The sequence below is a fragment of the Balaenoptera physalus genome (genome assembly GCF_965194825.1).
Source record: "Balaenoptera physalus genome assembly, chromosome: 2".
NCBI classification, from domain to species: domain Eukaryota; kingdom Metazoa; phylum Chordata; class Mammalia; order Artiodactyla; family Balaenopteridae; genus Balaenoptera; species Balaenoptera physalus.
This window is the reverse complement of record NC_138883.1, coordinates 139040483-139067536: the sequence shown is the minus strand read 5'-3', so window position 1 is coordinate 139067536 and position 27054 is coordinate 139040483. Positions and strand designations below refer to the sequence as shown.

Below are 27054 nucleotides of genomic sequence, written 5' to 3'. Positions count from 1 at the left end.
GATCTGTCCATGATAAAGTGAGATCCTATCAAGTTCTTTTTGTTTTCCCAATTATGATATGAACATACTGAGGGATGTTTGCAAGGCAGTAACATTCATCCTTTATATTTCAAATGGTTCCCATGTTCTTCCTTTGTATGGAAATGCTTTCTTTCTTCCTCATTTAGCCAACTCTTCTTCCTCCTTCAAGACTCAACACAAGTGTTTCCCCTTTCAGGAAGGCTTCCCCAATATCCACCCTTTTACATAATTCTTATCACATTGTGCCTCTCCCTCACTGCCCATGCTTTATGGCAGGGATTATGCTTATTTGCCTGTGTATCTTCAAGCTTGGCATAGTACCTGGACTTAGCAGCTGTTCAACTAAGGCCTGTAGAATAAATGGACCTAAGACTCTAGAAGTAATAATTAGAATACTTGGCATATCTTATCTCTAATCCTAATTATATCCTTTCAAGGTATTATTATGCACACTCTACAGACTGGGAAAATTGAGATGTTAAGTGTCTTGAGGAACTCCACACAGCAAGCACAATAAACAGGATTCAACCCTAGGTGTGGGCTTACCCCAAAAACAAGATTTTTTTTCATTTTATCACCTGTCTCATAAGAATGGATAAAAGGACAAGAGGTCTTTTGGTATAATTCAGCAAATAAGAATTTGAAGTTTTCATAAATCAGGGATACCTATAAACCTGAAGTCTAAAATAACAGAAGGAATGTAAAATAATCCAGATGAGAGCTAGTAAGAAAATTATTCATACCACTATGATTCTTTATGTCACTGGTATTTGATGCCACTAAGAAGCTTTTACTAATTACTAGTAATTGCTAACATTCACTGAACATTCACTATGCACCAGACACTGTTGTAAGATTTCCATGTGCTTTATCTCATTTCACTTCATCCTCAGCACAGATTTATCAAGTAGATACCATTATTATCCCCTTCTACTGATGAGGAATCTGAAGCTGAGAGAGGCTGGAATAATTTGCCCCAAGGCCACATCATTAATGAGTGGTAGAAGTTTCACTCCAGAAACTTTCTCTCCTTGATCTGCTCTTCTAGGTGGAGAAGAAGCCTGGTGAAAATCAAGTGTGCTCTCAAATATGCCAGATCCTGGATGCATGTTGGGTCAAGGATGATATGGATAGATCAGCCATTCATTCCACAGTTAAAAGGCTCCCCTTTGCTTTTCCATTCCCTGAACAATTTCAATATCCTCGGAAGGGTCTGCACTTTTAAAATCATAAAGCTTTCAATGAAGCAAGGAGCAAAGTACACAAATGCATGGTTATGGACTCAGTCTTCTTCCATTTGTACGTTAAAATATGCTGAGAAGTCATTTTTTAAAATTTTATCTTTGGGAAGTTTTTTTTTTTTCTGTGTGTGCATGAAAGAAGCAAATGCCAAGATAGAGAGTGAATTCGATAACCTTATAATGACGATGGCTCTGTTTAACATGGGAGCATCATTTCACTTAACAGGATCTAATAAGGCAGGGCAGTCAAGTCACCAGGCTGCCCTGTGTCTGCAGAGTTTCTAATATTCTGTATAGCACCAAATCTCTCTCCTGAGATCCCTGGGAAGGATGCATGATGGCAGAGCTCTTGTATGACATTCATCTTCATGAGTGAACTGTTCCATCTCCTCTCACGAGCAGAGATAAATGTCAGAAGAGATCGGCTGTTAGGTATTACATGGCCACTCTGAGCATGCAGCTTCCCTCCCTCTGCCCTTCAGCACGAAAATTACTTTAGACCAGAGCTGGAAGAAAATTCAAAAAGGTGTGAGGCTGTGTACATTAGAGGGAGAAGCAGACCGCAGGGAAGTAAATAAAGCAGAAACTAAAACAGTCCTTGCTTACTTTTACAAGAGGCATGGAAAAATAAGCCTGCCCATTTCTGTTCTTCCCTCTGGAGGATTCCTTTTGATTTTCTGGCTTAGGGATCTGCCAGGTGGGTGGGCGAGGGGGTGGGATGGGGGGGAGGAGGTACCCCAGGGGAGGGGCAAGAAGGTCAGATCTACTGAACACAGGGAGAAGATATTAGAATTTCTCTTTAAATTTATTATGATCTAATAAGGAAGAAAGAAAGTTGTCTAAGATTTAATATGGGGATGGACAACGCTGCCCTTATGCTGTCCAAGTCAAGCTGCTATGATGAATAATTATAAAACAAGCTAGATTACATTATAGCAGTCTTATCCATTCTTCTCTGTTGTTTTCCAGGGCTGGAATATGAAAAATACATTACATTTTATATCTATGGTTTTCATATGTCAGGTAGTTTAGTATCGATTGCTGTACAGTAGGCTTCCTGAGGGAGGGATGAGAATAGTTTACCATCTCTCTCATTCTTTAGATTTTAGCTTCTGGCAAGGTATTTAAACTTGCAGAAGCCTTCTCTAGTGGATTTACAGATTATATTATCTAAATTAAACTAAACCCTGCAATATAGATAATTAGTTTTTTCTAAATTCTGCTTGGAATTCAGAGATTGATAGTAATATTACATTTTAAACAAAAATGACTGAGAAAATGGATGATAATATTACATTTTAAACAAATGACCGAGAAAACGAAAGAATTGACATGGCCTACCTCCTACCTTAATATTAGTTCTTTCTCAAGAATTCTTATTTGTGTAAAAATTATCTAATTAGATCGGAGAAGTTAACCACAATTTTTCAAAATTAGCCAAAAGGCAATTTACAACTATATTTTTCATGGTAAACCTTAAAGGTATAGGATGGCCCGAGTTACCAATAGTAAAAAATATATATAACAATTTTACATTTAAAATTTGAAGATTTAAATTTAAAATTATTTTTTTCATCTTTTCCCCATGACTTAAAACTCTAAACTTTCTGCATGTTTTCTAGTATGCATAATATGTTAGTATAGTAAGGCGTGTATAATTGATTTTTTAAAATTATGAACAATTCTATATTAAAAGTACATGGATTAGTATATCTTATCAAAATAGTTTGGAGATCACTTTCTAAGTGATGATGTTCGGACCCACAAAGCAGTCAGCCCACCTCCTTAACTGATCACTGCTTCTATCACTTTTTGAAGGAAATGGATATCCCATTCTTTCTGAGTACTCTTTTCTTTCACTCTCCCATAGATATACTCAGGTACTATGGTTCTCTCCACAATAAGCACCCTGGCACCCCCTTTAGAACATGGTACTAAATATAAGAATGTAATAGAAATAAGACTTCTGAGTTCCTGATGACATACTGGAGACAAAGAAACAGGAGGTAAATTTCTCCCAAATTAATACATTAGAGAGCATAAAATCAGGGATGAAGCCAAAAAATCTTCAAAAGCAGATCAACTCAAAGATTGTGATGGGTAAAAGAGAGAAATAAATACACTGTATAATCTAAGGCATTCTATGGTAGGGAAAGGCACTCTGATTTGCAGTTGAATAGAGATACACATAATCTATCTATCCTGTTGTTAGATCACATTATTGGAAATATGTTAACACAGTGCGGTGAATTGGTGTAAAACAAACTATGTTATAATGTAGCAATCTTATCCATTCATCTCTGTTGTATTCATGGCTGGAAGATGAAAAATGAATTACATTACACATTCATGGTTTTCATGTTACCCCTCTGTTACTCTTTAATCACATAACAACTGTCTTGTTAATGAATCTAAAAGCTATTAACATTAACATTGGCATTCTTTAGGCCAAGGCTCTGCTTTGGGATGTTTGATTTCTTCCTTTTCCTCTTGGCAGATTCTAAATCCCCTTAAGCCCACGCCTTATCCCCCACCTCCAAGGAAGCAGCCTCCAGGGAGGGCTAGTCCCCGCCTCCCCCAGAGGATGCTGAATGTTAGGTTTGTCCAATCTCTTACTAACCTCCAGACCCAAGCCCACTGCAAGCTGGCTCTTTCATGTTTATTTAGAATTACTATTTCTCGAGGACACTAAAAGTTATTCTTGACACATCAAAGTCCAAATTTATGCTTCCATTATTTTCCCCTACAGCTGTGGCCCCTATCACCTTGAGATGATTTTAGTCTCAGTCTCTTTGGACCATAAGAGGATCCTGAGAGTCTGTAGATAGGTGGGTCAGAAAGTCATTGCTATGGAAAACCAACAACATTGTATGGCTTTGTTATTGTTCTGAAGAATATAATGAAAATACTACCCAGGTCCATATTCTAATACATCCAAGACTAAAGACTGCTGACTCTTTCATTACAAACTGTTAGCCCATCTCTGTGCTTTATAGACTATCCTTACTTCTATGGTGATGATTGCCCTTGTGCCTGATAGAGCAACAAGATTCTTGACCTGCCTATCTGTCAATGCTCCTGTCCTTACAGTCTCAAAAACCAAGAGGCATAAGCATTTTTACTCTTTCTTTTTGATATTTGCAACTATCCTGAACTCAAGAATGCCTGATAATATTTTTAGGGGCCTCCTGTAATCTCAGAAAGAGATATAAATTACTTTATCCAAGAAAATAAGTACTAGCCTATCAGTTTTTTATAAGAAACCAGCAACAAGCTAATAATTAGCTACATAGTTTCTACCTGTCCACACTCCCTATACTTTTATTTGTCTTATGAATTTGTATTTTATTTTCTATCAAAGGAAAATGCACAAATAAGCAATTTATGGGTCTGGAATGCATGCATGTATTTTATCAAAATATATGGATAATTCAAATTTCATCACAACTTTACAGGATAAATTGATGAAAGTGGCTACTGATCAAGAGTTGAAGATGAATTCTGAAAATACCTTTCTCTTCTATTTTTTCCAAAATTTATCTTTCTGTGGAGGAACAGTTACTTAAGTATATTTCTCACATATTCATGTTTGTCTGCTTCGGAAAACTGAAGCATGGGATGGATAAGAGTAAATTAGAATATCGCACACTTTTTGTTCACTGGGACCAATGGAAACAGGAAAAGAACTGAAGCTTGATGCACTAATCATAGGTTGAGTCTATATAATAATATTCAACAGTAAGGTCTAAAGGTTTTAAGGTGTTTAAATAAGAATAGATGACTTTTCAGAAAATCAAAAGATATTTCTTGAGGTCTACCGTGGGTGCCATTTAACACGCTTAGGTTTCTGAAGGACAGAGCGTTTGCCATTGGAAGAGTGACAAGTACAGCAGACAAGCACAGATTGCTCAGGTTTATAAGATTAACATGGAGAAGCAGGAAATTGAGAGAGAACAAAAGAGCAAAGGAAGCTAACAACACTCTAACTTACTTGTAATAACAGATTTCATAGCCTGTCCGTACCCAGGCAGGTCTGCCAAGAAGAGCCTCCTTCACAGAATACAGAGTTGGCTGCATCCCTACACAAAATAAAGGCAGGATTAATCCATTAGGTGGGGGGGGGGGGGGGAATAGAAAAGGAGAGCTGTGGTAGGTTGAATAATGGCCCTCAAAGATACCCAGGTTTAATCCATGAAAGCTGTATATTAACCTTATATGACAAAAGGGACTTTGTAGATATGATTAAATTAAGTATCTTGAGATGGGGAGATTATCCTGGTGGGCCCTAAATTCAATCACACATGTCTTTCCAAGAGGGAGGTAGAGAGAGGTTTGACTACAGAGGAAAAGCAATGTGGCCAAAGCAGAGAGATTTGAAGATGATATGCAGCTGACTTTGCAGATGGAAGAAAGGGCCATGAGCCAAGAAATGTGAGGAACATACCTCTAAAAGCTGGAAAAGGAAAGGAAACAAATAATCCCCTAGAATGTCCAGAGGAAGCATGGCCTTTCCAACACCTTGACTTAAGACCAGTGAAACTGATTTGGGACTTGTGGACTCCAGAACTGTAAGAGAATACATTTGTCTTCTTTGAAGCCACAAAATGTGTGACAATTTGTTACAACCGCTGCATCAAGTGAATACAAGAGTCAAGGCTTACCTTTTCTCTTTCTATACCAGCAAGAGTCTATTTAATCAGTACAAAATAGAGGTAATGTCCTATGCTCGGAACTGGAGCTACGGGGAATATTTTTTCCTTACTCAGAGCCACTAATACATTAGTATGTGAGCAATAACAAGCAGAATTTACCATTTCTAGAAACATTCAAAATAAATATGGGCTACTAGTCAGTCATTGTCCCTCGAACGTCTCCTCTAAAATTGCCACAGGTATTTAGGAGAATTTAAACTTTCTCCAGAGTTTTCTGAGAGTGTAAATCAGTGTTGTCCAATGGAATTGTGCCGTTTGCCTGTCTGTGACAAATATCAACAGATCAATACATTTGCTCCTATGGGATTTAGGAGGTGGAGAGAAGGAATAAATGAGAGGGCTCACTGGCCTCAAAAAGTTCAAGGTGGGGCAAGGGAGGCAGGAAGCGGTGGAAAGTTATGTGAGGTATTAACACTTCATAGCAGAGGGAGAGTTTCAAGCTTCCCCTCCCATAGTAGCAATTTACCATAGGTTGGCGGCCGTCTTGCCATACCTGGCAACCAAAACATGTCAGCCCAACTTCAAACCCTTTGCAACCCAAGCAGGGCTTCTGATAATAATTCAAGCACTCAAAAGTGACATCGTTTTTGGTGTTATTGAGAAAGTCTCTATTTCCCAAGAGCTCATACCGTAATTGAACTGGCTGTTGGCCTTCTCACAGTTGATAATGTTGAAGCGATAAGGGACCGCATCCCTCATACCGCTCACCTTGAAGTAGAACCACTGCTGGTGCTGCGTGCTATTCACATCAGCATTGATCAGTAAGTCGTACTCCAACCTGCAAAGTCAGAAGCAAGATCAGAGGGTTAAAAGCCTTGAAGAGAACTTCCAACACTGAGAAATCTACACATCTCAGGTTCTGGATGACAGATGTAAGATCCAGGATCTTGGTTGGCTGGTAAGTTATAGTTGTCATCCTTATCTCACAATATTGGACAGAGGCTTTAGAAATTTAAGGAGGGGGGATCAGTGTCCTGGTATTAGAAGAGTCAGTTATACAATTATAGCCTAACTTTTTATTAAATGGTAATGAAGTTTCTGTCCAGCTGGAAAAATGCAAGTGTGCTATATCCCAGAGAAAATGTGGTCACATCTGGTTGGATATGCCATTACTATTTGATGTTAGACATGACTTTTGAGCATCAGTCTCCTCAAATGAAAAATAGAAATAGTGTCTAGGGACTTCCCTGGTGGCACAGTGGTTAAGAATCCACCTGCCAATGCAGGGGACATGGGTTCGAGCCCTGGTCGGGGAAGATTCCACATGCCGTGGAACAACTAAGACCATGCACCACAACTACTGAGCCAGTGCTCTAGAGCCTGCGAGCCACAACTACTGAGCCTGCGTGCCACAACTACTCAAGCCCGTGCTCCTAGAGCCCATGCTTCACAACGAAGAGAAGCCACTGCAATGAGAAGCCTGCACACTGAAATGAAGTGTAGCCCCTGCTGGCCGCAACTAGAGAAAGCCCGAACGCAGCAACAAAGACCCAACACAGCCGTAAATAAATAAATTAATTAATAAATTAAAAAAAAAGAAACGGTGCCTAAACTTGCAGTACTGTTTGTAAAGATTAAGTAGTATGATATATGTAAATCCCCAGCAAGGCAACAAACATGAATTAGACTAGCAATGAAAGATTTCTCTGTTCGTTTTTTCCCTTTGTAACTGATTTAGTTTACATGAAGTAAAGTACACAGATCTTCAATGTACAGCTCAACGAGTTTAAGCAAATTCATCTGGATACACCTGTGTGACAACTCCCTGGATCAATATGTAGAACAGTTCCGGCACCCCAGAAAGTCCTCATGTGTCCCCACCCAATCACTATGTGGCCAAAAAATTACTTTTTCAAGCTTGAGCAACAGAATTAGCAATGAAGCTTTGACTTAAACATTATCATCAGGATATTTCATTTTCAAAAGTATTCTTATCCCATCCCCTTGGAATGCTCTTTGAGTTGCTCTTCTAGAAAGGGCAATGGTTTTGCCCTGATTCATTCATACTCTCCTACTCTGGCCCTCTGATTAAATGGCAGTGTATAGTGAGATTTGTGGAAGGGGAGAGCTTTGTTGAAGCCGTAGCAGAGCAGATGGTGTCCTACCCCTCCCATCGTCACTATAAGCAACACACTCTAACCACTGAACTCACCACACAATGAATGAAGCTATAGTTGGCACTATAGGGACACTCATGAGAACAATTCCAGGAAGTCTGTGACCCTCAAATTGTCTGCTATGCCCACAATGCTCTCTCCAAAAAGTGATCATAAAAAATCCTTGCCTGTAAGTAAGTTTGTTTTCTGTCATTTGACTCTGTCACCCAGACCACAACTGATGAGTTTAGGATTCTACACTCTGGCCAAAGGCAGATATAAAGAGAAAGACCTGAGTAAGACCAGGAGCTTAGGCACATCCTGGACTGCTCATTGTCTCACTAGGAGATTCCTAATTAGGTCTTCCCTCCTGGATCCTTGGAACACGATAAATGAAGAGAGTAAATAATAAAAGCAGGAGCTGTAGGAAGAAGAAGCTGAGATAGCAAGCAAGAAAGAGAAGGAGGCTGAGGAGGAATCTTAACATGCCTGCCTTTCCCTTCTCCATCCCAAACAGCTCCACTTGTATTTGTTATATGTTGGGCTTCCATGAAATATTTCATGTACCAAAAAAAATTACTTACCACTCACCACGTCCCAAAAAGGGAAAACTTCGAAAATGTCTCCTTGGGGGGGATACAAAACAGGGCTGAGCCATACTGAGTATGGTCCCTGCAGCTTTCTTTACTTACTCACGCACTTGGATGGCTTTGCGAAGATTTCCAGACTCAAACTTGGAGAAGAACCGTAAGCAGTCAGAAGTGGTGTCTTGCAAAGGCCTGTAATGAAATAGAGAAGCTTTGAACATGGGACTTATTGCTATTCTTGGGCACAGTTTAACATTTCTTAGAGATAAGCTTTCTCTTACAGATCTTTAACCCGAATTTTCACTGTGTTGATTTTAGGAGAAGGAATGGATTACTAACTTAAAATATTCTTAGGCTCATGCCATTAAAAGGATATTCTATACTCCCACCCCCCTCATTCCACTGATGTTCAAGACCACCTACCAAGGCTCATCTAGACTGAAGACAACTTTATTTATAATATCGCTTGGCTGGATGAGCCTCCGGACATCCTCAAATATTTTGATCCTGGAAAGGAAAATTGGAAACATTTTAAGGGCTGGCCCTCACTCCTTACCCCATTCATCCTATGGTCATGTGGGAAGGGCCTTGGGACTCATCAGAGAATTATGAAAGAAAAATGTAATAATGCTCCAACCTTGAGCTGAATGAGTACAAAAAGCACCACCCCTCCTTCCTTTTCTTCTTTATCAAAAAATAAAACTACACTGAGCAGTAGGAATGTAGGAAGCAGTGATGCCAGGTTTTAGTTTTAGGAGGATTCTCTACTCAAAGGAGAGTTTTGTCAAGAGCATTTGGGCTGAGGGACTTTGAAGCCTCTGGTTGTGTGAATAAGAGGGCCCTCTGCACTAAGACAGTTTTGAAGGAGACATTAGGATTGCTGATGGTCTGGGAGGTTCCAATAAGCCTTTGAATTCTTGTGTCATTTATAGTCCTTGGTTCTGTTTGCTCCAGAAGACTATGGTCAATCTTCTCTCTGAGAAACACCAGTATCTGGGAGATTTAAGTAAGAGGGAGGAAGGATACCTAAGGGATATTTCAGATTCCCTCCTTGAATTTCCGATCCAGGTCTCTGGGGGGGGGAGGGGTAGGAGAAGGGGGAGGGAAGGTCAAAATGAGGCCTAGACTCAGGGGGAAGATGTCCTGTCCAGTGGGGAGCTGTTGCTGGGCCAGGCCCTGTGGTGTGTCTCTCAGGAACTTGAGCATAGAGATAAGGTCAGAGGGGTGAGGTCAGAGATGTCAGTCAGGAGACCAAGTGGGAGCAGTTCTTGGGATCCACCATCAATTTGCTGATGAACTTGCTAATAAGTTAAGAAAACTTACTGCTATGCACACGTTGCTCCACAGACTTAGTGTATGCATACTTAGTATATTTTCTGGGAAAATAGTTTTCTCCTTGAGTTTAGTAATTTTCTTTTTAATCTTGCTATGCCTATCCAAAGGCAAAGCTCCGTTTCATGCATCCTGGGAATAATCCATCACACAACGTTTCTTCCCTGCAGGATGCATTTTTTTTTCCTTACAATCCTCAGTGATGCAGCAAAACTATTCCCCAAGCCAAATCAGGTTCTACAAGGTTGGGACTGTGGGATGGAGGTCCACCACCTCCTCTCATTAACAAGAGATCAGATTCCAGTTTGCAGTGAATGAGAAAAGTGATCCCAAATAATCCATACTTGTTTTTTCCTGAGAACCTTCCCTTAAGGAATGATCCCAGTATTTGGAGAAACTGGATAATCTTTACCTTTTGTAGGGTTTTGCAATGGATACGGGGTAAGGGGTTGCATTAGAATCATCTAAGAAATTCTTTTTGTGGAAACACATGTCTACCACCACCCTACCCTTGGCTCTGAAATGTCCTAGTAGGGAGGCAAGATTGTATATTTGGCAAAAATTTCCTTAAGGATTTTAACATGCTCCTGACTAATGCTCACTTTCCTGAAGATAACAGAATTATCTGTACAAACCATTCCACCTACAAAAATACTAAAGAAGAAAAAATATATATAGCTCCCAAGTTAGTAGCACCATCACCTTTGGACTCCACATTTACGTTCCAACATGGACTGGGCAGAGAGAGGTGGACAATGTCCCCAGAAATCAGGAAATGCCATCATTGTGAAGTCAGACACAGATCTGGTTCTTCTAGCTTTGGCCATATAAAGATAGGGGTCATGGAAGGCGATATGCGTCGGATGTGTCTGCAGGAGCTTATCTATTAATTCAGCAGTTTCTCTAGGTCTAGTGGAATTGGAAAAGGAGGCACTTATCCTTGGGCAGGAAATCGCATCTATGTCCCAAGCATCCTCTTTGAAGGATGCCTGAATGTCTGAGATTTCACTTCCAGAAGAACCTATCCCAAGACCATTGGATTGTGCATTTTGGTATGGGTTAATTCCAGGTCCTTTTTTGGAGGTTAGATGTATGTTGGACCTCCCCATCTTCACTCTGCTCAGAAGGGAGGTCTGGACAGGGACTTCTCTTTCTTGTCCCCAGGAGATTTGGTCCTTATTCAAGCAAAGCCCTTTTGGGGAGGCAGCAGTCAGAATGTGGTGGTGATTGGCATACTGAGTCTCGTCATAGTTCAAACCATCTCCAGGTTTGGACTCCAGTTCCTTCAGGTTAAAAGTGGAAAAGAATATGTCAGTGTTTCTTTCCAAGTAGAGAATACAATCTGATCCCTGCCCTCACTCTCTGGGCACAGAGCTAAGCATAAATCCTGTGCACTGGAAAACTTTTTCCAAGGCCAGTCAAGGAAAGACTAAGCTTCAAGAGTCAAAGAAGTGGCAAAATCCTAGAAACACACACTTGGAAGGGGCATTTGGTGGGGCTAGTATGAGTCTATGCAGTACATGTACATGAATGCCTCCTACAACACCCCCAATCATTTACAGTCTGGTTGAACGACTCATTTACAGAAGCTTCCCTGTATCCCAAGGTGGTTCCTTTTATTTGAGGATCATTCTGATTGTTTAAGAAAAATTCTTTTTTACTCTGAATTAAAATTTCCTTCCCTGAAACTTTTACCCACTGATGCCCTTCTGCTTTCTAGAGTGAAATACAATATGTCAACTCCCTTCTATAAGTGACTTAGCTTGTACCCTTAGATACGGCCAAATTCATGGTTTATTAAGAATCATAAGAAAATAATGGAGGTCCAAAAGCAGGTCTAAATTTTGGTGGGAGAACAGCAGAAGAAGCAGCAGCAACCAACCACTGGATTAACATGACCAGGTATAAGGTGCTTGATTTGTTTCTGCTAACAAAGAAACCCTAGAATCAGGCTGGTCACCTTCAGAAAGCCATCTCATACAACCATCCCACTCTCACAAGAGAACGATTAAATCACCATGAATTTTCACTTGCTTTCCCAGGACGTGAGAGTAGGGCACCTTGCCCACCAGACAACAGGCAGCAATGTGAACCTTCATCCTACTTCCTTCCGAGGTGATGGGTGTCAGATTGTATTGATAGGACCCTTGCACGCATCCTATCTCTGCCACCTTCTCACATTTTTGTTTAACCTTTTACTTCCCTCTCAGAAAGATCCCAGAAGCAGATTGCTAAAGATGAGCAATGCTTTCCATCTGGAAACCAGTTTGGATTCCCAGGGTCTGCAAAGAACCCATTAGCATCACCAAGGAGTAGAACCACAGCATACATTCTACCTCAAAACTGCAGGTGAGCTCAAGACACATTGCCTTGTATTGCATCAGTTCCTCTTCAGGTCGATCAAGACCAGGTTTGGAGCTCAGCTTGTTCACATCTGTTTCCAAGTCATCATCCTACAATGGCACATTCAAAAAATATGTTACAATCAGGAGAGCCATCCTGAGAAATATCAAGACAAGCTACAGATGTGACTTTTCAGAATCCTGGGACACGGTTTCCTTGCCTCCAAGTTATAGTGCTAGCCTAGACAAGGATAATTTAATATGTAAGGTTGTATTTTTTAAATACAAAGAAAGATTATAATTTTTCTCACTGTTCATGTTAGTATTTATCAGCCTTCATCATAAATAATTTATGTAAAATGAGATGAACTATGTAAACAATGAAGCACAATACCAAAGAATTGTTTTTATCTCATCACCACTGTCTTTGACATAACTGTAATTGTCGTACCTATTCATCTATCTACCTATTTAGGTCACTCTTTTCACAAACGTTTAATGAGCACCTACTATGAGTGGGCACTCTCCTAGGTACTAAAGACTCATTGATAACTGAACAGACCAAGGTCCATGATTCCATAGAACTTGCCTTCTAGTGAGAAAAGGAAGACAGTAAGAAAGCAAACAAATGAACAAGGTAACTTCGAACAGTGATAAATGTCATGGGAAGAATGAGAGGTGGTGAAGTGATTGTGAGTGAGGCTGGGGTACAAAGAAGCTAAGGAGGTCACATTTTAACAATAACGGCCAACAAGGCAAAGACTTGGGGAAAGAAATTACTAACAGAAAAAGAAGAAAAAACAAAGCAACTTAAATTTGCTTACAGAAAGAAGGTGGCTGAATGTATACACTCATATATAAGAATTTATATATATAACTGAATCACTGTTGTATAGCAGAAATTAACACATTATAAATCAATTATACTTCAACAAAATAAATTTTTAAAAAAATTTTAAAAATAGAAAGAAAGTGGCTGAAGCATAAAGAATAAGAGGAAGACTGTAGGAGTCAAGATTCCAGAAGCAGGTATGATGCTGAGCCTTCCAGGCTCTGGGGAGGAGGTCGTAACCTCCTACTATACCTTTATCCCTTTGTACATTTAAAAGTTCACCGAGTCACCACCAGCCTTTTCTTCATTGGGCTGAATAATAGCAGACCTTTTATTTCTTCTTCTAGATCATCATTTCATAATAGTTTAACAGTGATGGTGACTCTCTTCCAAACACTTCTGTATTTTTCAAAGGTTATAGAATGTTACAGAGAAAGGACATAGTTCAATCTCTTCATCTTTCTGTACCTCTCTTAGATCAAGTTTCCCTAATAAAATAGGGGGGGGGGAATCCACCCTATATTTTAGGAATCTATTTTGTGAGTTAAGGAAAAACCTGATAGTCCTGAAAGCCTGGCTTATTCTTCCTGAAATCAAATAGATGTGGAAAATAAATGTTATATTCCTGGGCTTCCCTGTTGGCTCAGTGGTTAAGAAACCGCCGGCCAATGCAGTGGACATGGGTTCGAGCCCTGGTCCGGGAATATCCCACATGCCACGGAACAACTAAGCCCGTGCGCCACGACTACTGAGCCTGTGCTCTAGAGCCTGTGAACCACAACTACTGAAGCCCGCGCACCTAGAACCTGTGCTCCTCAACAAGAGAAGCCACCACAATGAGAAGCCTGCGCACTGCAACGAAGAGCAGCCCCCGCTCACCGCAACTAGAGAAAGCCCGCACGCAGCAACGAAGACCCAACGCAGCCAAAAAAATAAATAAATAAGAGGGTTAACATAAATTTTTTTAAAAATCAATTTTAAAAATGTTATATTCCTGATTCAGGGGATAAAGTGCAATATTCCATCCATCTTCTGCAATTTTCCTCCAAGCTTTAAATTAAAAGAAATATAGATCCCATGAGGTTGATATAATGATATTTTCAGATACAGCGCACACCAACCCCAAACTCCTTAGCCTGGTATTGGAGATCCCAACACTTATCCTTTCCAGCTTCATCTGTCAGATCTTCCTTCCTTCCACCATCTCTGCTACAGCCTCAGCCATGCCCCAAGGTGGCACCAATAGAAATGCAACCTGGCAGGCATTGAGAAGCATCTCCCCACCAGCAAGTAAGGTTGGTACGTCTGGAAAGAGGAGCGTCAGGTAACCCATGAGCTTCAGCCTATCTCGGTGACCTACTCAGCCTTAGAGCAGGTGTTAGCAAACTATAGCCCACTGCTTGTTTTTGTAAATAAAGTTTTATCGGATCACAGTCATGCCCATTCATTTATTTACTGCCTGTGATGGCTTTCTCAGTATAACAGCAAAGTGGAGTACTTGTAACAGAGACCATCTCTGGTCCTGAACGCTTGAATCTTGGCCTCTGAATCTCCAGGCACTCAAGCAGGTTGTCAACTACTTCTGTATTTTATAAATACCCTTTATATTTATTTAGAAGTGGACCAGCTTCTCTGTCCTCACAGCAACCCAGAGAAGCTTCATCATTTAGGATTTTGGTACCCATCTAACCCAGATAACTCCCTCCCTCCTCAGATTCCACCCTTCCAATATTGACTTTTCCCAGCCTTAGATTTGAGTTCAACAGCCTTTTGAAGGTGCCGATTCAAACTCTGATAGAGACAATCCCCAAGTTTACTAGACTGAATTCTTTGAAGATAAAAACTATGTCTTATTTGGTTTTGTATCATATTAACATCCTTAAGAACTTAGCATGCTGCCTCACATATGGATCATATCCAAGAAAATACCTGAAAGAAATAAAAAGTTTAAGAGGAGGAAAGGAGGGAAGAAAGGAAGGAAGAGCTTGAATTCACCCTTTCTGTCCTCCTCCTCTTCAGAGTCTGTCCAAATCTAATGTTTGTGTTCATTAAGAAAAAACAAACAAACATGGCCAACTTCTAGTCTATATTCGTTGTAAGTTTCTCTTTCCTTATGATGACATTCACAGTTTTCAATCAAAGAACAGCACCCAACTATACACTCTCAAGACCCTTTACAGATATAAGTTCCTTTTAATCATTCTTTCTAAGAGGCTTCTCCCAATTGTTAACTAAGATTTTCAAAGGAAAAGGCCACAAGTTAAAGGCCTGCGTCCATTCTCTGACCAGAAATAAATACTCTTGGCTTCTTGCCCACATAACTTGCAGCAAATGCTGCTGGGTTCTCCAGGGGAAAACCAGTTTGCTAGGGCCCCGGTTCCCTGACTCCTGCTATACCCCAGAATCAAGCCCTTACTCTGATGTTCCTCTGTTTCTCTATAATGCATGCTCGCACACTTACTTCTCACCTTCTTCTCAGCTCGAAGGCTCTTGATGAATTATTTCCAGACCCTCACTTATTTGTCTTATGCTTCCTTCCCAGCTGGATTTATTTATTTGCTTAGATTCCACTCCACCCCAACCCACCATCAACTGCAGAGTGGGGGTAAGGAGACGGTCTGAAAGCTCTCCCCCAACCCCATGCTGTGTGAAGTCGAGCACCAGCCTGCAGCTTGTCCCTCCACATCAGATACAAGAGGTGACTGATGCTACGCATTAAACATTCAGTTATCAAAGAGCCAGCAAGAGCGGTGGGAAAGTGGCATTGATGAATGACTGTAGCAGCACAGTATTATTCAAATAATTCAGCAAGTTCTCCATAGGCCTGCATCGGCAAGTCACAGCAAAGAGCCAATTTGCTACTGATGACTTCAGAAATTATTCTATTTATCAACAAAACCCTGAGCACACCAGAATAGCAACAGCAGCCTTAACCTAGAGACCTGGCTAAGAGGTAGTCCCTCTATGTCTGCTACTACCATTAGCAAGGTGAGTGATTATTATGACAGAGAACGCAAAAAGTCTCTTCCTCCCTAAGCAGATGTGTAGATGGAACGGTATGTAAAAAGAAAGGAAGAGAGGGAGGGGGAGAGGAGGATGGATGGATGGATAGTAGATAGATAAATAGACAAGTAGATAGATAGATAGATAGACAGATTTTTTAATCCAGATTTCATCTCCAGGAATGTCATAAAAGATAGCATTTACTTCTCAGTCTTATTTTGCAGATGTCAAAACTAAGGAACTATAACTTGAAGGGACTTGTCCAAGTTGATGTCCACCAACAGAGATGGAGACAGAATTATAACTCATAGATAAATTATCATTATTCTAGAGCAGTGGTTCTTAACCACAGGGTGATTTTTGCCCCGCAGGGATATTTGGCAAGTCCTAGAGACAGTTTTGATTCATGACTGGGGGACAAAGGGGTGGATGTCACCAGCATCTTGTGGATTGAGGTCAGGAGTGCTGCTAAACAACGTATAATGCACAGGACAACCCCCCATGACAAATAATTATCCAGCCAAAATGCCAAGGCTTAGAAACCTTTTTCTAGAAATGCTGTCAGTAAACTATGCCCCACTGTCTGCTTTTGTGGAACACGGTCATGCCCTATTGTTTATACATTGTCTATGGTTGCTTTTGTGCTACACCAGCAAAGTTGAGTTGTTGTGACAGAAACTGTATGGTCCACAAAGCGTAGAGTAATGATTATCTGACCTTTCATAGAAAGTTGGCTGACCTCCATTCTATAGCATAGGTTATTATTGATAGAGACCAAAAGGCACCACTTCCTTGCTGGCCAGGATATGCACCATACAACCCAAAGGAGCACAGTTCACATAGACTCCAAGGTAAATGGAATTGTACAACGCAGTGGTCCTGTGCATAGATTGGGTAGATAAGAAGAGTGACTTAGAAAGATAGTGGAGATCTACTAGAAAAAGTTTCCTAGGAAATCTTTCCATGGTCTCTTTGCCTGAATATCCTTCACATTCATTAAATACACCAACCCTAAGTGTCTACCTCAGACTTATCCTGATGGAATATTAGTGTCTTGATAATAGATAGCCTCTGACTTGACGATGGGATTGTACCGGGCCTACCAAGACAAAAATGACAACTTGGAAATCAGTAACAGTAGCCATCATTTAGTGAGCATCAGTATCTGCCAGGCCTTAAAGTGGAAACGCAAAAGTCTGTCCTTAAAATTTACCCTGGGCGGGACTTCCCTGGTGGCACAGTGGTTAAGAATCTGCCTGCCAATGCAGGGGACACGGTCCGGGAAGATCCCACATGCCGTGGAGCAACTAAGCCCATGCACCACAACTACTGAGCCTGCACTCTAGAGCCCACGAGCCACAACTACTGAGCCCGCATGCCACAATTACTGAAGCTTGCGTGCCTAGAGCCCGTGCTCCGCAACAAGAGAAGCCACCGCAATGAGAAGCCCACGCACTGCAATGAAGAGTAGCCCCCACTCACTGCAACTAGAGAAAGCCCGCAGGCAGCAACAAAGACCCAAAGCAACCAAAAATAAATAAATAAAATTTCTAAAAAACAAAATTTACCCTGGGCTTAGCTGAACATAGAAAGGGACATTTTCCTTTGTAGAATTATGAATGTAGAGATCATTAGAAGCAAGGGCTAGTGTACCTACTTCCTCTTTCACATCTTCAGAATCTGAGTCTTTGTCCTCTTCTTCCTCGCCATCATCTTCAAAATCTGAGTGGGAAAAAAAAAAAAAAAACAGGTGAAATGGATGAGGCTTCCCCTTTGCTTTGGACTGAGATTCTCGCTACCCAATGGTTAGTACTTCTCACAAGTAAGGGGCCATTATTAAGTGTACAGGATCCCAACACACACTTACACTTATTGGATGTGTAAATCATGTGCACATAGGCACCTGAGAGCACTATATCATGACATCTAAACTGCTGTCCCACACTGAATGCAAAATGAGTGCAGAATAAAATGACACATGAATACCATTCTGGCTTCCTTCACCCAGTGTGGAAGTATTTATGCAACTTCTATGTAGAAGTATTTACGCAGCTATTGCCAGAGTTTAGTGATCACATACATGCCAAAGCTGTTGTAATGTAGACAGCACTTTGATTGATTCCCTAATTTTAATACAAAGGAACTGATTTAAAACAAAAGTCCACAGAAAGTACCCAGTGTCATTGTGACAAGATGATGCCTATGGAAAATCTGTTCCCTGGAAGGAGGACAAGGTTGAAAAGCACTAGTATCTTCTGACAACAAAATCTTCTCGGAGATTGGATAATCATACTTTCAAGTATTCTAAAATGACTTGCATGGGGTGGCAAAACAGCAAAAGTTTGATTTCAATTTCATCCTTAGGGCAAATTAATTCTAGAACCAGTCTGTATGGTGGAGGGACTCCATCATGGGATTGCAAATAGATTTTTTAAAATCAGCTGAGATGACTCTACAGGCATTCCATAGCTACCAGGCAAAGTGCCAACAGTTAATAATTAAGGACAAAATTAATAAGCTTGGTATTATGAAAAACTAGCGTTTTCATACATGTCTCTAATTACTTGTTAGATAATCACAGTTGATGTGTTAAAAAAATTGATTCTACTTTCATCCACATTCCTCTGAAGTATTATCCAAATGCAAAAATTCATCATAAAGCTCATAACTATGAGCAAAATAAGTACAGAAGAACTACCCACATACTTTACCTTCAGTTAGAACACGTGGAGGTTCAGAGGTGATGTTCCCAGGGACTGGGAAGGAATAAGCACTGCTGGCTGTGACCAAGGGAAGTGGACTCTTAGGGTAACATTGCCTCAGGATCTGAAGCACAAGGGAGATGACAGGCTCCAGACTTTTGTCATCCAGGCAGTTCTGAACAAAGAGAAGATCATATCAGACACTGACATCTTGTGCGGAGTCCCTTTGCTATAATGTTATTTCAAGTAATGGATTACACGCAGCCTAAATGGACAGTAAATATCCTTAATGTAGAACATCTAATCTGAACATTCTAATGTAGAATTTTGTCTAACACAGGATCTGCTTTGGTCCAGTGTGTAATCTGCATTTTTATTTCTCTTTTACAGCTAATATATTATTGGAATGAATTTAGTCTGAAAATAGACTTAAAAGACTTTCAAGGGATGCTGCACCTAAGATAAAACATTGTCCAGAATAGCTGAGGGAAGAGGAGATAATGGCATCTTCCTTCAACCATCCATGTGTGGTTGTGAATTAATTGACTAAATTAGAGAATGAGTAGCTGAATTGATAGAAGTCTTACTTTTCTCTTTCAGCTATGATGTGAAGAGAAAAATATCAAGGAAAAAGATAAAATATGAAATCAGAAGAAAGACTAAGAGAATCCCAAGTACCTAAATTAAACAACATGCTTCTTCTCAAAGTCCACAGTGGTGATCTCTCTTGGTATCTACACAAAGCAAAGAAAAATTGGGTTTGCAGATGTAACATTTTGATACTGATGGAACATGACAAGATCCTTCTTTTCAGACACTGTGAAAAATGTAAGAACAAGTTTACTAAATTGAGAGACAGAGAGTTGGGAGTAGTCAGTATCTCTTTGGCAAAAATATGCCCATTTTCTGCAGTCTCTTAGTAAATGTTTTGTCTACTGACTTGATACAGAAAGTTGACTAATGTAAGCCTCCAGTTTGGTATTCCTAAGGGGTTTCCACTAAGCTCTAAGGCCAGTAAGTCATAGTAGGAGATATGGTGGATGCTTAGAACATGCCACAGGGCAGTGACTGTCTACAATGATGCCATGCATGGTACCTCCAGGCCTACATTATGGGCGGCTCCACAGGAAAAACCTGGAGGAAAAACATTTAATAAAATTTAAGCCATGGATTCAAGCTACGCAAATGACTCCAAAGTAAAAAAAAAAGTAAGCCAACTTTCAAAACAGAAATTTCTTAATAAAATCAACAATGTTATTTCCGAGGAGGAGCTTCAAGATGGTGGAAGAGTAAGAAGTGGAGATCACCTTCCTCCCCACAAATACATTAGAAATATATCTACATGTGGAACAACTCCTACAGAACACCTACTGAACGCTGGCAGAAGACCTCAGACCTCCCAAAAGGCAAGAAACTCCCCATGTACCTGGGTAGGGCAAAAGAAAAAAGAAAACAAAAGAATAGGGACGGGATCTGCACCAGTGGGAGGAAGCTGTGAAGGAGGAAAGTCTTCCACACACTAGGAAGCCCCTTCGCGGGCGGAGACTGCAGGTGGCGGAGGGGGGAAGCTTCGGAGCCATGGAGGAGAGCGCAGCCACAGGGGTGCGGAGGGCAAAGCGGAGAGATTCCCGCACAGAGGATCGGTGCCGACCAGCATTCACCAGCCCGAGAGGCTTATCTGCTCACCCGCCAGGGCGGGCGGGGGCTGGGAGCTGAGGCTCGGGCTTCAGAGGTCAGATCTGGGGTTCACTGCATGAACGCAGCCTGAAGGGGGCTAGTGAGCCACAGCTAGCTGGGAGGGAGTCCGGGAAAAGGTCTGGAGCTGCTGAAGAGGCAAGAGACTTTTTCTTGCCTCTTTGTTTTGCGGTGCACAAGGAGAAGGGATTCAGAGCACCGCCTAAACGAGCTCCAGAGACGGGCATGAGACGCTAAGGCTGCTGCTGCCACCACCAAGAAGCCTGTGTGCAAGCACAGGTCACTCTCCACACCGCCCCTCCCGGGAGCCTGCGCAGCCCGCCACTGCCAGGGTCCCGTGATCCAGGGACAACTTCCCCGGGAGAACGCACGGCGCGCCTCAGGCTGCTGCAACGTCACGCCGGCCTCTGCCGCCGCAGGCTCGCCCCGCATCCGTACCGCTCCCTCCCCCCAGCCTGAGTGAGCCAGAGCCCCTGAATCAGCTGCTCCTTTAACCCCGTCCTGTCTGAGTGAAGAAAAGATGCCCTCAGGCAACCTACAAACAGAGGTGGGTCCAAATCCAAAGCTGAACCCCGGGAGCTGTGCGAACAAATAAGAGAAAGGGAAATCTCTGCCAGCAGCCTCAGCATCAGCGGATTAAATCTCCACAATCAACTTGATGTACCCTGCATCTCTGGAATACCTGAATACACAACAAATCATCCCAAATTGAGGCAGTGGACTTTGGGAGCAATGATATATATATATATTTTTTTACTTTTTCTATTTTTGTGAGTGTGTATGTGTATGCTTCTGTGGGTGATTTTGTCTGTATAGCTTTGCTTTTACCATTTGTCCTAGGGTTCTGTCTGTCCGTTTTTTGGGGTGTGTGTGTGTGGTTTTTTTTTTTAGTATACTTTTTAGCGCTTGTTATCATTGGTGGATTTGTTTCTTGGTTTGGTTGCTCTCTTCTTTCTTTCTTTCTTTATTTTTATAACTTTTTAATTTTTTTTCTTATTTTTAATATTTATTTGTTGTTTTTTATTTTAATAACTTTCTTTTACTTTATTTTATTTTATTTTTTCTTTCTTTCTTTCTCTTTCTCCCTTTTATTCTGAGCCGTGTGGATGACAGAGTCTTGGTGCTCCGGCCAGGTGTCAGGCCTGTGCCTCTGAGGAAAGAGAGCTGAGTTCAGGACATTGGTCCACCAAAGACCTCCCAGCTCCACGTGATATCAAATGGCAAAAATCTCCAAGAGATCTCCACCTCAACGCCAAGACCCAGCTCCACTCAATGACCAGCAAGCTACAGTGCTGTACACCCTATGCCAAACAACTAGCAAGACAGGAACACAACCCCACTCCCTAACACCATACACAAAAATAAACTCAAAATGGATTAAAGACCTAAATGTAAGGTCAGACACTATCAAACTCTTAGAGGAAAACATAGGCAGAACACTCTATGACATAAATCACAGCAAGATCCTTTTTGACCCACCCCCTAGAAAAGTGGAAATAAAAACAAAAATAAACAAATGGGACCTAATGAAACTTAAAAGCTTTTGCACAGCAAAGGAAACCATAAACAAGATGAAAAGACAGTCCTCAGAATGGGAGAAAATATTTGCAAATGAAGCAACTGACAAAGGATCAATCTCCAAAATTTACAAGCAGCTCATGCAGCTCAATATCAAATAAACAAACAATGCAATCCAAAAATGGGCAGGAGACCTAAAGAGATATTTGTCCAAAGAAGATGTACAGATTGCCAACAAACACATGAAAAAATGCTCAACATCATTAATCATTAGAGAAATGCAAGTCAAAACTACAATGAGATATCACCTCACTCCTGTCAGAATGGCCATCATCAAAAAATCTACAAACAATAAATGCTGGAGAGGGTGTGGAGAAAAGGGAACCCTCTTGCACTGTTGGTGGGAATGTAAATTGATACAGTCACTATGGAGAACAGTGTGGAGGTTCCTTAAAAAACTAAAAATAGAACTACCATACGACCCAGCAATCCCACTACTGGGCATATACCCTGAGAAAACCATACTTCAAAAAGAGTCATGTACCACAATGTTCATTGCAGCTCTATTTACAATAGCCAGGACATGGAAGCAACCTAAGTGTCCATCGACTGATGAATGGATAAAGAAGATGTGGCAAATATATACAATGGAATATTACTCAGCCATAAAAAGCAACGAAATTGAGTTATTTGTAGTGAGGTGGATGGACCTAGAGTCTGTCATACAGAGTGAAGTAAGTGAGAAAGAGAAAAACAAATACCATATGCTAACACATATATATGGAATCTAAAAAAAAAAAAAACAATGGTCACGAAGAACCTAGGGGCAGGATGGGAATAAAGACACAGACCTACTAGAGAATGGACTTGAGGACATGGGGAGGGAGAAGGATAAGCTGGGACAAAGTGAGAGAGTGGCATGGATATATATACAGTACCAAATGTAAAACCGATAGCTAGTGGGAAGCAGCCGCATATCACAGGGAGATCAGCTCGGTGCTTTGTGACCACCTAGAGGAGTGGGATAGGGAGGGTGGGAGGGAGGGAGATGCAAGAGGGAAGAAATATGGGCATAGTGTATATGTATTCACTTTGTTATAAAGCAGAAACTAACACACCATCGTAAAGCAATTATACTCCAATAAAGATGTTAAAAATAAATAAATAAATGCTATTATTAAAAGGAAAATAAATATGTTACTTAACGCCCCCCCCAAAAAAAGAATGCTATTTCCCCTTCCATGTACTCAAATAATACCAATCAGGTATCCTGAACCAACAGCAGGAAACACTCTCCATGGAAAATAAATTCGTTGAGGCTATTTTATCGCTGGGACTGGTCAAATAGTTTTAAGTGCTTAGTGAAAAGTATGAGTATTGGAAAAAGAGAGAACTGAGCATGGAGGATGAAGAATGGTAAGGTAGATGACTGATCAGAGATAATGCTCTAAGCTTCAATCTTAGGAGATAGTGAGCCACGTCCAAGCCAGGGAACGCAGTCAAAACTGCCAGCATTTTGGAAGCCAGGTCTGTCTATGATTGCCATCGGTACTATTGCTGATGATGGTAACAGTGTAATGCTTTACTTGGTGTGGGATGGTGCAGGTGGAAAGCAGGTGAAAGGATGGAGTCAAGTCCAAGAGTCCTGTTTGGATTGGGCCACACCATGAACTGAATTTGGGGGATGGAGGGAGCATTAGTATCTACAGAAACCTAGGCATTAGGGATAATGTTATATCTGGTGTCTGCTCTACTCAGGCGCAAACATTTATGAATTTAAAGATGATCGTTGGGTCCAAGTTAATAGAAATGCCTAGATCCTTTGTCAACATCTTCCTGGTGTTAATGGATCAGGACCAGGACTAAGGTGAGGCAAGGAGGTGCCCCGGACACAAAATTTAAGGAGGCACTCACTCTCAGGCTCCTGCAAGTGCAGGGTCAGCACCTGTGCTGTGTATCATAAAATGACAAGACTCCAAGAAATAGGATCCCTGTGGACCAACGTCTCAGAATTGGGGGCAAAGGTGAGATTTGTAGGCTCACTCTTCCCATGATTCCCAATAATCCACCTGCTACTTGGAAAAGATGATAAAATACAAGAGTGCTTAAAATATTCAATTCACATTTAACATCTTTGCGTTAGCTTCGGATGATAAATACCCTACTTTCATGATACATATGCAAGACAGAGTAGAGCACGCAGCTCAGATCCCAGAGCAAGACTGCCTGAATTCAAATCCTGGGCTGACGATTGCTAACTACCGTACAACCCTGGCAAGTTACTGCACCTCTCTGTGCTGCCGCTTCCTTATCCGTAAAGAGGAAATCATACCAGAACCTCTCTCATAAGGTTGTGTCTGAATTAAATGAGTTACAGGTAAGGTGAGTGCCTAATAGCAAGCATTCTGTAAGCTTTAGCTAGTAGGATGCCAGGAGGAATCATTAGGGTCATAAAACTGTATAAGAATCTGAAAAGAAGACCTTAGGAGACCACTGCTAATTCAGGGCAGAGTCTTAGCAATAATCCTCACAATAACAAAATGAGGCATTCTAGTGGAAGCGGAGCCTGAGGAAGAAACAGGAGTCCTGGGTTTAAGCTCTGCTTCTCACGAGCCAAAGCCATCAGGATAGGATCTCCTGCCTCGGCTCCCCCAGTCTGACTCCTCCCCTGGCCCTCCAGCCTCTCCCTCCTTCTCTTGTGCCCTTGGAGACTCTCCTCTCCAAAGGGCAGCCAGAATGATCCTTGAAAAGCATAAATCAGTTTGAATGGGTGTAGAGTTTCAGTTTTTCAGGATGAAGAGTTTTGGAGATTAGTTATACAAGAGCGTGAAGCTATTTACTACTGAAATGTACACTGAAAAATGGCTAAGATGGTCAATTTTATGTTATATGGATTTTGCCACTATTAAATTTTTTAAATTTTTAATGAAAAATAAAAAGCATAAATCATATTGTCTCCCCTGCTTCAAACCTAAAAAAAAACATAAAATCTGAATTCCTTTTCATGGTCTAGAAAACTCTACATGATCCGGTCTTCCCAAACTCTCCAAATCTGTCTTCCCCCTTCTTTGTACCTGCTTAAAATCTGATGGAATAAAACCCAAATTCCTTATCATGGTTCAGGATGCTCTAGACACTCTGGTCCCGCCTATGTCTCTAGCTTCACCTCATTTCCCCCCACTTTTCCTGCCCATGCTTCTGCCCCACCCCCGACCCCACCACCTGAGGGCCTTCACATTTGCCTTTTTTACCCTCTCCCTGGAGCCCTCACATCAGACTTTCACATCACTGGTTCTTTCTCATCATTCAGGTTTCAGCTCTGAAGGTCGCTCTTCCACGCCAGCCTTAGAGTGGCCCCTCTCCTTCCTCTCTCTCCAGAAACTCTTTGAACATAGACAGGCAAATTCTAAGGTCCAGAACAGATGTGGTGTAGCTTCAATTTAGGACTGTCTTAGATGGAAACACCTTTGGTTTGGGACCTTCTGGTTCATTCTTGTCCAGGTCTTTCCCTCTTGCCTGACTCTCCAGAATGTGTTAGTGGTTCCACTACTTGTACACTGCTTCCCTCTCCAGTCTGTACCTCCTGGCTAACTCCTTGCACTTCTGTGCACAAACCAAGTTTTCCAAGCTGTTCTGCCTTGACTCAAATGTCAATGACTTCCTTCTCGAAGCCTTCTCTGGTCAGCCAAGACCACCCAGAGCTCTCCTTCCTCTGCATGGCTTTGCCAGTTCCACTCTGGCATCCCACTTGCTGCCTATACTGCAGTGATCCTGATTTCCCCTGTAGGACCGTAGGTGTCCTGAGGAGGATGGGAACTCTAATCACCTTCCTCTTTGAACTCCCTATCTAACCCCAATACCTTTCACAAAGCGGAAGCTCAGGAAACATTGACTGAATAAACAGTAAATGATCTCCAATTACCCTGACCTCCAGAGTATCGAGCTCCTGATCCCAAGTGGGTGACATTCCCTTTAGGATTCAGCCCTTCCTTCTGTAGATCCACAATGCTGGGGTAATCAGTCCTGTGGACAAAAAGGGTCCTGATGAATCAAGACCTGGCCTGCCATGCTTTCTGAGCATATGACAGTAGCTGCAACTTTTTCAAAGGCTACCAGAGTTTATTCTAGTGGTTCTCAAAGTGAGGGTCCCAGACCAGCAGCATTAACATCAACTGAGTACTTGTTAGAAATGTAGAATCAGATCTACTCAGATCTAATGAGTAGAAACCCTAGGAGTGGAGTCCAGCTATCTGTGTATTAGCAAGCCCTCTAAGAGATTGTGACACACCATCAAGTTTGAAAACCACCAATCTTAGCAATGTTTTAGGTCTCTGAAGCTGTTCTAGCTCCAGAGAGTGGCCCCTTTACCTGATTATTTCATACAAGTTTGTTCCATCTGCAATTACCCCTTTCTCCAAATTGATAACGATCTCAAACTGTTTCAGGGCATCCTTGCAGGGGTTTGTTTTTAACATTACATCTAAATTGTCGGCCTTCTTTCTCCTTCCTCATACAAAGCTCCAACAAGATCCCGTTACGTTACGCAGCAGCCTCACTGCATTATGGACAATCTGATCCTCTGAACGTTTGAAGGATGCTCAGAGGATCTGTGCAAGGCTGTGGGACCCAGGAAACAAAGAGGTGGGGTTATTGAGAGAGAATCATGGCAAGCAGTGGCCTCAGCAGGAAGGCAAAGAACAATAGGATGGGAAAAGTCTGTGGGAAGGACTCAAAAACAGTTCTTTCTCAGTCACTCTCATTCCCAGTAGGCTTGCAATTACACCACAAGCACCGATTAAAAATAGTAAAGGACAGTGGTTTTCAAAGTGCAACCCAGACCAGCAGTATCAACATCACTTAGGAATTTGTTAGAAACACAACTTCTCAGGACCATCCCAGACCTACTCAATCAGAAACCCTGAGGATGGGGCCCTCGTAGCCATGTAGGTGGCTTTGATCACAGTTAACTTAGA

At 41.5% G+C, this 27054-nt stretch overlaps 1 protein-coding gene across 1 annotated transcript in view; it reads right to left on the bottom strand.

Moving 5' to 3' along the window:
- Positions 1-27054, bottom strand: part of AGBL1 (AGBL carboxypeptidase 1) — a 790601-nt gene that overhangs the window by 590223 nt on the left and 173324 nt on the right. The window contains 8 exon segments of the mRNA XM_082449060.1: positions 5254-5341; positions 6604-6752; positions 8763-8849; positions 9081-9164; positions 10692-11272; positions 12326-12442; positions 17824-17888; positions 18878-19043. Of these exon segments, the coding sequence (XP_082305186.1) occupies positions 5254-5341; positions 6604-6752; positions 8763-8849; positions 9081-9164; positions 10692-11272; positions 12326-12442; positions 17824-17888; positions 18878-19043 (1337 nt within the window).